At 41.2% G+C, this 13,269-nt stretch overlaps 1 protein-coding gene across 1 annotated transcript in view; it reads left to right on the forward strand.

Moving 5' to 3' along the window:
- Positions 1-13,269, forward strand: part of WWC3 (WWC family member 3) — a gene marked incomplete at its 5' end in the record, with an annotated part of 657,764 nt that overhangs the window by 186,481 nt on the left and 458,014 nt on the right. The window contains one exon of the mRNA XM_078658903.1: positions 3,649-3,758. Within this exon, the coding sequence (XP_078515029.1) occupies positions 3,649-3,758 (110 nt within the window). The remainder of the gene's footprint in view (positions 1-3,648; positions 3,759-13,269) is intronic.

Below are 13,269 nucleotides of genomic sequence, written 5' to 3' on the forward strand. Positions count from 1 at the left end.
TAGCATCACAAAACATAGCATAGCATCACAAAACATAGCATAGCATATCAAAACAAAGCATAGCGTAGCATAACAAAACATAGCATAGCATGGCATAACAAAACATAGCATAGCATGGCATAACAAAACATAGCAGAGCATAACAAAACGAAACCTAGCATGGCAAAGCATAGCATGGCAAAACAAAGCATAGCATGGCAAAACAAAGCATAGCAAAACAAAGCATAGCATAGCAAAACATAGCATAGCATAGCAAAACAAAACATAGCATAGCAAAACATAGCATAGCATACCAAAACCTAGCATAGCATACCAAAACCTAGCATAGCATACCAAAACCTAGCATAGCATACCAAATCAAAGCATAGCATACCAAAACAAAGCATAGCATACCAAAACATAGCATAGCAAAACAAAACATAGCATAGCAAAACAAAACCTAGCATAGCATAGCATAACAAAACATAGCATAAGAAAACGCAACAAAACATAGCATAGCATACCAAAACATAGCATAGCATACCAAAACAAAGCATAGCATACCATAAAAACCATAGCGTAGCATAAAACAAAGCATAGCATAACAAAACAACAAAACATAGCATAGAATGACAAAACAAAGCATAGCATAACCAAACACAAGAAAACATAGCATCGCATCACTAAACATAGCATAACAAAACAAAGCATAGCATAGCAAAACACAACAAAGCACAACAAAGTTTAGCATAACAAAACATAGCATAGCATAACAAAACGAAACCTAGCATGGCAAAGCATAGCATGGCAAAACAAAGCATAGCATGGCAAAACAAAGCATAGCAAAACAAAGCATAGCATAGCAAAACATAGCATAGCATAGCAAAACATAGCATAGCAAAACAAAACCTAGCATAGCAAAACGAAACCTAGCATAGCATACCAAAACAAAGCATAGCATACCAAAACAAAGCATAGCATACCAAAACATAGCATAGCATAGCAAAACAAAACATAGCATAGCAAAACAAAACCTAGCATAACAAAACATAGCATAAGAAAACGCAACAAAACATAGCATAGCATACCAAAACATAGCATAGCATACCAAAACATAGCATAGCATACCAAAACAAAGCATAGCATACCATAAAAACCATAGCGTAGCATAAAACAAAGCATAACAAAACAACAAAACATAGCATAGAATGACAAAACAAAGCATAGCATAACCAAACACAAGAAAACATAGCATCGCATCACTAAACATAGCATAACAAAACAAAGCATAGCATAGCAAAACACAACAAAACACAGCATATCACAACAAAACAAAACATAGCATAGCATAACACAACAAAGCATAGCATAGCATAACATAAGAAAACATAGCATTACGTTTGATAAACTCATAGTAGCGGGCTAGCTAGCTTTAACGGGCAGTGACTGTAAGCAACTTCGTCAATCCAGTAGCAGTCACTCGGCCACCTTTGCTCTTGTTTTGCAGTGGCTTAGTTTGTTAAACAGTGCTCATATTTGCACTGTTAGCACTTTACTTATGCAAATTTCAGGGCTCACAAAACTTTGATGAATCGAAATTCACAACTGAGGCCGTTAAGTTTGCGCTGTGTAAAACCCCAAGGATGAATAAAAACATTGCTTTAACGTGAATAGCTCTAACAGATACAAGACCTATTGCAAAGTACAAAACATTGACATTTACAATGCCAATAGCTCCAGTTCCAACAAATGCGAGACCTAATGCATTTACAATGCTTGTTTTTAGGTCTCGCGACCTATCGATGCGCATCGAGCGGAGCGAGAATTCAAGTGGCGAAAACATCATGAAACCACCAGCTTTTTGCTGGCGTTTTCATGCAGTTCATGTGAACCACGTGTTCAAACATGAACGCGCATCAGCCTCCCTCCATTTGCCGCACAGCACATCAAAGGGCTTCGCCCAGCGTGCGCTCTGCGGCTTCTCCTCCCCTAATTGAATCATGGCCGGCCGCAGGCCGGCCGTACTTTCAGTTTCCCGCTCTGCATTTGGCTTCTCCTCCCCTAATTGAATCATGGCCGGCCGCAGGCCGGCCGTACTTTCAGTTTCCCGCTCTGCATACTTTTTCCTGGCATATGTAGTCGTTTTCCCCCGAATGTGGACTACAGCAAAATGTAATGTTAAACGTATTCAAGTGTCAACGTTGTGCGTCATTCCATAATACTGTAGTTCATATTTTTTTAATTGCCAATTTTTTTACTAATTTACACAAATGCATTTTAAGAAAATATTTTTTGCTAATCAGATCTTTAACACCGTAGTGCGATTGTTTTTTTCTGTAAATCCCTTCTGCATTGTTTGGGAATGGGGCGTGGATGTTAAACGTATTCGCTTCTAATATAAAGGCTTACTAATAACTGTTAGTGTCAAATAAAAACTCGCCTTGGCGCTTTTGATCTCCTCGCTTTATTTAGGTTTCAAAGTGCCTCGCGAGGGTTTCGAATGAAAGCTGCTGCTAATTACCCCTTCCTCCCTCCCTCCCCACACAAGTACCATTTTGAAACGTAAAAAACACACAGCCAGAACCCAAAGCTTCCTCCTTTGCTAACACGGGGCCAGCAGCAGCGAAACAAGCGCTCGTTTCCCTTTCCAGTCAGGGGGTTTCAAATCCGAGTTAATTACCGCAGTCATTTATTATAATCGCCGCCCTCGTCTGGCCAGCCGCATTGTCATAAGGTGGCATCCTTTGAAGCCCTGCGGTTTGAAAGCCGCTGCAGGGTACTTGAGGCTCATTAGTGGGGCCTATCGTGCCTGGCCTGGGTCTGCGCCCTCATTAACTTTCCATTTCACTCCTTTTGACTCCACCTCCACCCTCCCAGCCATTCCAGTTAACGCTTTCCGTGCTGCAGTCGCCATGAATTTTAACAGATAAAAACAAGCATTGGCATAGCCAATAGGTCTCGCTTGTGGGACCTTATAAGTATTTAGTTACAAGGATATTGTGCTGCAAAACAAAATACTTATAAGGTCCCACAAGCGAGACCTATTGGCTATGTCAATGCTTGTTTTATATGGTTTTGGTGCAGCATGATCTGGCGAGACCGCTACAGCTGTTTGAAGGCTACACCTGAAAACAGAAGAGTTAGCAAATACACGCAGGAAGATTGGTGTGATGGGGAGAGCTGGGAAATACCAAAGATTTTTGAGATTATCAGCGAACATTCATGTAACTGAAAGAAAAAAAAAATGAGCAACAACTTTTTCTGATGCAGAAAGTGTGGAACCACAGATTTAAAACCAGAAAGGTTTCTCTGCAGTAGCTCGTTCTGAGGCATAAGTACTGTCATGATGTGTAAGTTACTCACTTTGCACCCACATACCCTGTAGATGTGTTAGGTGATCACTTTGACCAGATCCTTCTCTATCTCAGAGGTTCAGGGTAAATGTGTCTTTTGCGCAAGGGCTTCTAATCACAGGTGAAACAACTAAAAGGTTTCAACTGTGAGCTGCGGTAACCGGTTGCCAATCTGAGAGAGTTTTCTCCAAAGAGACACTACTGTTTGGTTCTTGCTTGCAAATGCATTGCATGTGCCATTTTTGTAGATGCGCATAATCCTTGCTTGTTTGCAATGTTTTGAATTTTAATGCTGGTGCTATTTTCCGATTTGCAGGATAACCAAACCTTTGACGTTTGCCGACTGTATTGGCGACGAGCTTCCTTTGGGATGGGAAATAGTCTATGATCAGCAAATAGGGGTTTATTACATGGATCATATAAAACGTGAGTAGAAATTTCTTGCTAAGCAGTACACCAACAGTTAATGCTTTTTTTTAAGACAGCACGTTTTTGTTCAAGCAACTGTGAATTGAATACTTTAGAATGTAATGTCACAGGCAGCATCTGCCGTTTTATATTTATCTTTCCTAATCTAAACTTTGTTTTGTGCATGGGATTGTAACAATTCATTTTTAAAGATAGCTCAGCTTTTTTTTGGTTTTAGTTGGTTGTTCACTCGGCCACTTGGAAATCTAACTATGTTTTTGTATTCTGGATTGATCACATGAAACAAAACTTTACGTATTGATAGCATAGGGGGGACGCTCCTAAACCCTGTGCTGCTCACCTGACTAAGCCCGTAGCTGTTCGGGGCATTTCTGTGGGACAGCTATCTTTGCCTGTTGCTCCCGGTGCCTGCATCTTTCCAGCCGGTCTACCTCTGCCACCGCAGCTCCTCTAGACCAGAGCGTGGCCGCAGTCAGGGAGGGGACCACAAGTTCCGGGAGTCGCTGCGGCCGGAAGCCGCCTACCAGGGGTCAGCGCCAGGAGGCGCATAAATTACCGACATCTTCGGTGGAGCGGGGGACGCTCCTAAACCCTGTGCTGCTCATCTGACTAAGCCCGTAGCTGTTGGGGGCATTTTTGTGGGACAGCTATCTTTGCCTGTTGCTCCCGGTGCCTGCAGATACATATGCAAAACCTCTAATCTGACCTGTTAATCCTTCAAAGTAGAGTTAATCTAAACATTTCACAGAAATGCAACCATGATAAAAAATATTCACATGGACATATTATTCTTTAGTTTTTCATTTATTTTCATTTTCATACTTTAAACTTGAAAAGACATTTTTTCACATTTTTTGGTATTTTTAAACATAAAGCAAAGAATTTATATTCAGTGCTAGATACTCAATATTAACAGTGATACATTTATTTTGAACCCCACATAAAAACTCCACAGTGCTGTCAATCTCTCTATCACTCAATATACCTCATTCATTCCAATTCCACACATACTCATACCAGTAACACAGTACAATAAAAAACAACAAAAAAAAGACCTCAATACATCTGAGAATCCCATATAATCATTTATGGATGAGTTATCGCGTATTTACCTTGATAGGCTCTATATTGTGTATAATTCCTTCTTTTAGTTCTCGTTCCTTCTTTGTTTCTTAGTAAGGGGGTCCCAGATGATAGGGCCTACGTACGTTTCGGTGTACTATTTAATTAACATCACCTTCATCAGGGCCAAACATATACATAAACATACAAATATTAAAATTAGGGGGTTCTTCACATTTATAGAGACAAAGAACCGCTTGGCAAGGTGCAATTTCCTATTTTGCTTTCAGATTTTAGATTATGATGCTGAAACTTATAGCCGTTATCTGACACAATCACAGTGTTAATTTGAAGAATTGCTAAGGTCTGTTCGAGTATAGACGGAAGCGCTGAGTAGATCTATTATGCCATTTATCTTTAAAAAGCTGAGTCCTTAAAGGTCTAGTCACCAGTTATTAATAATAATTATCTTTCTTCTTTTATTCGTTGTGTATCTGGAGTCAGCTCTATTTAACTTGCAATATCCTGTGCTATATTGCAGTTGCAGCTTGAGAAATCCGTACTGCTCCCTCGTACAAAAACGCGTTTTTGTACGAGGGAGCAGTATGGATTTCTCAAGAAGAAAGATAATTATTATTAATAACTGGTGACTAGACCTTTTAAGGGCTCCGCTTTTTAAAGATAAATTGCATAATAGATCTACTCAGCGCTTCCGTCTACACTCGAACAGACCTTAGCAATTCTTCAAATTAACACTGTGATTGTGTCAGATAACGGCTATAAGTTTCAGCATCATAATCTAAAATCTGAAAGCAAAATAGGAAATTGCACCTTGCCAAGCGATTCTTTGTCTCTATAAATGTGAAGAACCCCCTCATTTTAATATTTGTATGTTTATGTATATGTTTGGCCCTGATGAAGGTGATGTTAATTAAATAGTACACCGAAACGTACGTAGGCCCTATGCATCTGGGACCCCCTTACTAAGAAACAAAGAAGGAACGAGAACTAAAAGAAGGAGTTATACACAATATAGAACCTATCAAGGGAAATATGCGATAACTTATCCATAAATGATTATATGGGATTCTCAGATGTATTGATGTCTTTTTTTGTTGTTTTTTATTGTACTGTGTTACTGGTATGAGTATGTGTGGAATTGGAATGAATGAGGTATATTGAGTGATAGAGAGATTGACAGCACTGTGGAGTTTTTGTGGGGTTCAAAATAAATTTATCACTGTTAATATTGAGTATCTAGCACTGAATCAAAAATCTTTGCTATATGTTTAAAAATAACAAAAAATGTCAAAATGTCTTTTCAATTCTAAAGTATGAAAATGAAAATAAATGAAAAACTAAAGATTAATATGTCCATGTGAATATTTTTTATCATGGTTGCATTTCTGTGAAATGTTTAGATTAACTCTACTTTGAAGGATTAACAGGTCAGATTAGAGGTTTTGCATATGTATCTGTTGTTTATTTCTCCCCCTCTAGACCTATAAATTAAATTTGGGAGTACCCTCATTGTAAGCTCCCGGTGCCTGCATCTTTCCAGCCGGTCTCCCCCTGCCGCCGCAGCTCCTCTAGACCAGAGCGCGGCCGCAGTCAGGGAGGGGACCACAAGTTCCGGGAGTCGCTGCGGCCGGAAGCCGCCTACCAGGGGTCAGCGCCAGGAGGCGCATAAATTACCGGACATACTCCGAGTCGCGGGACCGCGCGTGGGACCAGCCGGGCTAAGCCCGGGCCAACTGCGGGCCCGCCAAGGACCGGTCATGGCCGGGCTGGGCCACCCCACTTGGTCTCACCTCCCAAGGATCTAAGGACAGTAAGCGCATTGTTTATGTGAATACTTAATGTTAACATAGTTTTTGGGGGCCCCTGCGCTAAACTAATACTACTCAACTCAACACTGTTATCTTGTGCACCAGTCTTTGAACGGAATTAACTGGAACATCCTCCGAATACTGTACAGGAAATGCCCACTAAAGCGAACAAAGGAATGAAATTCCAGGCGGGGGGGGGGGGGGGGGAAGTGTCAGAGGGACCTTGGATGCCTTCCTGATAAAGGCGGTCTCGACACTGGAGCATGAAATTTCTGTTGCCGAAAGCCGCCTGTCCCTAGAATTCCAACAAAACAAACAATCCTCCATGGGCTCAATAAGACTGACAATGACCCCCCCACACACATAGTATGCAAAGTAATGAGAACACTCCCACTGCAGACATTAGTATCCCCCTCTTACTCCAAGATCAATCGCCATTGCAGGAGTCGAACAGGACACCTGATGAAGTTGTTGACTTGGACCCCTCCCTATACTTTTCCTCGGAAAAGCCCTCATTGTTACAGTTGCCTAAACCCACTCCAAAGATTAACAAGAGCAAAGACTCCGTTACAATATCGGCTCAAGGAGCACCATTAAAGAGGAAGAGAGGGGGACTTTTTCAGCGGGGGAGGAGAACCAAAGTACCTAGAATTTCCTCAAATCCATCTGTTGATCAGAATACAGTAGATAAAATAAGTCAATCACGGAGGGAGTTAAAACTGCAGGGAAATAAAAACCTGCCCAAACCTTACCCCCCTGAGACTGCCCAAAAGCAGTGTACTCTGGAAAACATGGAACACCTAGTTAGGTCCCTACTCCTCCCGTTAACATAAAGGGTAAAAAGGATGGGTAGTGAACTGAGCAACTTAGCGGAAGCAACATCCTTAAACACTAAACTCCTAAAAGATTTAGTAGCACATAAAACGGATAATACGAATAATGGGCAAAATCCCAGTATTAATAACACTTCTCCTACCGGGGACATGTCCTCCTGCCCCAAGCTGTTCAGTAAGGTAGTTGAGAAAGAGACAACTGGGGGCATGATAGTTGCCACAGCGGCCAAGAAAGCAAAGATAGGGGGTGTGAAAGCACCGCTGGTAGTAGAGAAAATAAGAACTGAGGCATCAGGAGGCAAGGAGATAAAGGGCAGAGGGATAGTAGACCATGCTTCCAAACTACATCAATCCCATAAAGACGTAAACATAGAAAAGGCCCATCTGCCAGAGAAAGCCACAAAAAGAATAAACTGTCACATAGATTTGCCACCAGAGGCAGCCCCATATGTCATCATACTCACAGGGGTTCCTGAACTTATAGAAGGGAAGAGGGAAGGTTACCTCGAATTAAAGAACAAAGTTGTCCATTGGCTGAGGAACAACAGGCCATTGCCCCCTAATATGGATGGAGAGAGAACGTATGTGAGAAGATTAGCCTGGGTGGGACAGAGACCCAAAGATATACCTGGGGACGTAATTACTGTTAACTTTAGAGACCGGAGGGTGGTAACTCACATCACCGGCTGGTACCTGGAGCGAGGAGGTAGCGGTATTTCGACCAGGGATCTGAGCTACTTTTACCCACAGCCATTGATGACACCCTGGGGTCCCCGCGAACTTTGTAACAACTTTAATCATATTGCTCATCCCCCTCTTTCGACGAACATAAATATAAATCAACGGAGACCTATACACCAGAGTCTTAGGTTCACAGAAAGACCAGATAGTCACTGGGGTGGAAGATCACAACTCGCCACACATACCCCATATTGGTCAATCCCCTTAATGAATCGCTACAATGTCTTTTCGGGATTGGACGATCTAGATTGACAGGTGAGGAACACCCTGCCGGAACATTTTGTGATACCAATAACCCCGCCAACCACAATGTCAAATCAGAAAACGAGGGAAGCTCCCCATGGCCTGGTAGGGGAATCGTATGGTCCAAATATCTTAAGTAGTGACGCGGGGATGGAAGATGTAGAAGAAGTAGCAAATACACACCAACTTAGAGCGCCCCCAGGGGTTGATACTCATCTTTTTGCTGTCTCCGAGACTCATACGGACCTTCCATTAAGGGAAATTACAGAAAGTTCGATCACAGAGAACACATGCGCCAAGCGGAGTGACCCTCTCTATAGTGTCCTTTCTTGGAACATAGCTGGTTTGTTAAGTAAGGTATCCCAGCAACCATGGCTAGATGTTGTTATGGAGCACTGCATAATTTGTCTACAAGAAACCTGGACGATTAAGGAACTTCATATTATAGGTTTCCAAACTTTCCATACACCAGCTTTGGCTACTAAACAGGGCCGAAATAAAGGAGGCCTCTGTACTTATGTATCCACGACAGGGGACATTAAAGTTCTTAAGTTCCTGACCACTGAGTTCTATCAGTTATTGGTGTTTAGATGGGGCCAATTACATAATATAATTCTAGTAAATTTTTACAACAATGTGCCACCTAACATGATAGAGACTACAATTCATAACCTTATGCTTAGTTTAACATCTTTAAGAGATCGGACAACAGGAGAGAAGGTTATAATTTGGGTTGGCGATTTTAATTGTACCGTCTGCCCCTATCGTTCAGCAGGCATTTGCGGCCTTGCTGATCACAAGGAAACAGCCCCACTCACTTCATCCATACAAAACTTGGCAATATTTTTAATGATATCATCTTCCACTTTAATCTGTCCTTCGTGAATGAGCTATGCAAACCGAATTTCCCTTTCCAACCGACCTTTAATGGGCGAGGGAGCAATTCTGTAATTGATTTCACATTAATGTCCTCAGCCCACGTGGGTTTCGTGGGAACTTGGGAAACAGGGCCGGCTCTATTTAGCGATCATTACCCCAAATTTATTACTGTAAAAACTGTGGGGGAAGCAGGAACAACAAAGGGTAGTCTTCCTTATACTCCAAAGATTAAACTGGCCACTAAAAATGGCTATGTTGTTAAATGGGATAAGATTGAGCCTATTGGGTTTTTGAAACAATTAATATCGTCTTCTTTTGAAGACATATTGGTATGCCTGGCACATGATGAAGAACCTGATAAAGTAATGGCCACTTTTTCGAAAATACAATTAGCTGCAAAGAATCTATTGTTTAGAGAACACAGGTATGAGGTAAATAAAGTACATGGGTGGTTCGATAGCAAGTGCACCAAAGCATTAACATGCTTATAAAAGGCTCTGCAGAGCATACCTAAAAATTCCGACTTAATCGGGCAAGCCAGAAAGACATATAAAATGACTATTAAGATTAGGAAAGCTACTTTAAAGAAGGAGGCTTGGGCGGCCTTATGCGAGGCCTCCCACAAAAGAGATAACATGGCTTTCTGGAAAGCGGTAAACGCTTCATATCTGCAAAGCAATGATGAGGATTTTATAGATATAGCGATAACATGGGATACCTGGTGACCCATTTTAAACATCTTTATGATAGAGCCAGCCTTGGTAATAGTACGAACGCCCCTAATGACAGTATGCCTAGTTCTAGTGATCTTATCCATTCTAACCCATTTCCTCTAGATATAACTTTTAGCTGTCATGAGGTCAGCAACGCCAGTAAAGATAGCTCATCTGGCAAGGCACCTGGCCCCGATGGCGTCCCGATCGACGTTTATAAAACAGAGATAGATCTTTGGGCCCCCTTGCTTACGAACGTGTTAAATAAAGCCAATCAACATGGGTTCATATCCTCCTGGTCTGACGCCATTTTTGTGCCAATTTTTAAAAAAGGCAATAGAAATGACCCTACCTGTTACAGGTCAATCTCGCTTTTAGACGCGTTGATGAAAGTGGCCGGCAGAATAATTTTAAATAGGATTCAAATTTGGGGGGAGGAAAATCAGGTTATTTCCAACCTGCAGTAAGGTTTTAGATCAGGCAAAGGGACTGAGGAACAGTGCTTGAATTTGGCCCTACTCATTTCCAAATATACCCAGGCCAAGAGCCGAAAACTTTATATCACCTTTGTTGATTTAAGCTCCGCATTTGACTGTGTAGATCATGAGTTATTATGGGAAACACTTTGATATGGGCATTGACGGTCAAATTTTAATCTTCATCAAAGAATTATATAGGAATGCAGGAGCTAGGGTGAGGTTTGGTCGGCGGGGGGAGTGTTTGGATAAATTTCCCATTCTGTGGGGGGTCAGACAGGGGTGCATATTAGCACCCCTGTTATTTACCCTATATGTCAATTCCATCGGACATCACCTCAGAGATTCACAATAAGACTACCCCTCTATAAATGGGACACCTGTACCAATACTATTATACGCCGACGATGCGGCGATAATGTCACAGACTAGGCTAGGATTACAGAGGGCTGTGGTTAAATTTACAAGCTTCATGAGGGACAGAGGCCTAAAAGTGAATATTTCTAAAACCTACTCAATGGCCTGTGGGTCAGGGACTAAGAGGGTGCCTTGCCCAATTTTCTTAGAAGGCAAGAAAATTGAAACAATAGATAGGTTTTGCTATTTAGGCGTAACCTTTGATAGGAGGGGAAGTTGGTATCCTGCAGTGATTGCCAGGAAATTAGCCTTCACACGGACCATTGGTGCCCTGAGTAATTTCTCCGCAAAATTAGGTGGGAAACCGGTAAAGGAATTGATACACATTTATAAAGCTAAATGTGTATCTACAGCTACATATGGTGCCGGGTTATGGGGGGGGTAGAGAATGCTCAGATGATTCAATGTTGTGAGAATCAGTTTATTTGCCATCTATTGGGTGTCTCTAAATCTGCATCAACTTACATGACACACATTGAAGCAGGAATCCCATATATCTCTGACACCATAAGGAATTCCCCTATATTGCTGTGGCACAAGGTCTGGGTCACCAAGGAGACTACATTAAATAGAGACTTAATAATTGATTGCCTTGCACTCGATGGTGTAGTCAATATTAGATGGTTATCCTATGTTAGAAACATGTTCATCGAGATAGGCCATCCAGAATTCTTCGACAAGCCAACTAGCATGGGAAGGGATATCGAGAGGCTTACTGAAAAAGATGGTTTCTGACCATTTAGCAAGCGTTAGATGGAATCTTGAAAAGAAGAAAAACACAGTCCTCAGATACCAGGATATCACTCATTATGAGGGGTTACAATATTATCTTACCTTGCCCTTAAGTCCCTACGCCCGTATGCTGTTGACTCGCCTTAGATTAGGCACCTTTTTTCGCCTGATCACCTTCCCTGTTTGTAATATTTGGTCTATAGAAAATCTATTATGCCCCTGTGACACCTCATCGCAGTCAAATATACACTGCATGTTGTTCTGCAAATTCTATCAGGGACCACGAAGGGCTTTCTTGTTACCTGTCCTTAAGGCATGCGGGATTCGCACTTGTAGATCAGCTTACGTGAAACTACAACAGTTAGAAAACGATGATGTTATTTTTGTAGTTTCTAGTTTTTTAAAACTTGTTATTAAATTCAGGAATACCATGTAATGTCTTTGTAATGCACCCATGTTCGATGAAGTACTAATGATTTTTTATCTTATAAGATTGTATGCGTAAAATTAGGACGCTTTTTATAATAATTGTCTGATCAAGCTTATTTTGAATACTATGGAACATATTTTAAAAATGTATCGGATGATTGTATCATGCTTTTATGATTTTTAACTTGAAAATCGAATAAAGCTTGTTTTTGATTTGATTTGATAGCATATTTACAGCCTAACATGATGTAATGCATTCATTGCAGCCTTGAAATAGCACTTGAAAAAGAGAAACCGGGAGTTTTTTGGCCAGGCCCAGCACACACAATCCCTAGTAATAATAGTTCAAATACGTGGATGTGCAGTTCCTAAGGATATAAGTGGTGGTCAGGTCTCTTGAATAACTTCCAAATGGAGGAAGTGCCTTCACACACCCTGAGAGGTGTTATGCTTCATCATTGGGCGTGCTCCTCGTCGGGCCGGTGCTGCAATTCCTGACGGGCACCCGCAAAGGGGCTCTTTGGCAGAGTTTTTTTTATAAAGCCGTTTGGTGAGTGAGGGCATGTGAGCTGGAGTGTGTAGTGTAGTGAGTGAAAGTTTAAAATAGGTTTAGGGAGACTCTTATTAAATAATTGTTATTAATGCAGCTTGCTAACCCAAGTAAAAACAGTGTAGCTCATATTGGATACGATGATCCTAAAGGGTCTATTGGCAATTCATCAGGACCATACAGAGGATAGTTTCCTAATAATCGTACACTACTGCAAGGCTGGTGTATATAATTGGCAAATTGAGTCACCAGACGTGCTATGTAGCACAAGGTTAAGTATCACCTTGTGTTGTTTCGAGACCTGAAAGAGCTAAAAATGGGATAAAAAACATAGAGATATTTATGGCATCCTGCTTGGTTTGCATTCGTATTGTTATACACATTCTTAAAACCAAATTAGCAGATGATGACCTGTGGCAATAAACCACACATGCATTCTCAATTCTTTTTATTATGAAAAAGGAACAAACAAAACATTGGCATCAGGTGATCAACATATAGCAGCATTACAGGGTTTAAATTGTCATTCGTACAGAATCAAAAATTACAAAATATTGAAATTATTGGGATCACAGGGAGTCTTGTGTTTCAACTTCTCTGTCTC

Source organism: Lissotriton helveticus, chromosome 8, assembly GCF_964261635.1.
Source record: "Lissotriton helveticus chromosome 8, aLisHel1.1, whole genome shotgun sequence".
Taxonomy (NCBI): Eukaryota; Metazoa; Chordata; class Amphibia; order Caudata; family Salamandridae; genus Lissotriton; species Lissotriton helveticus.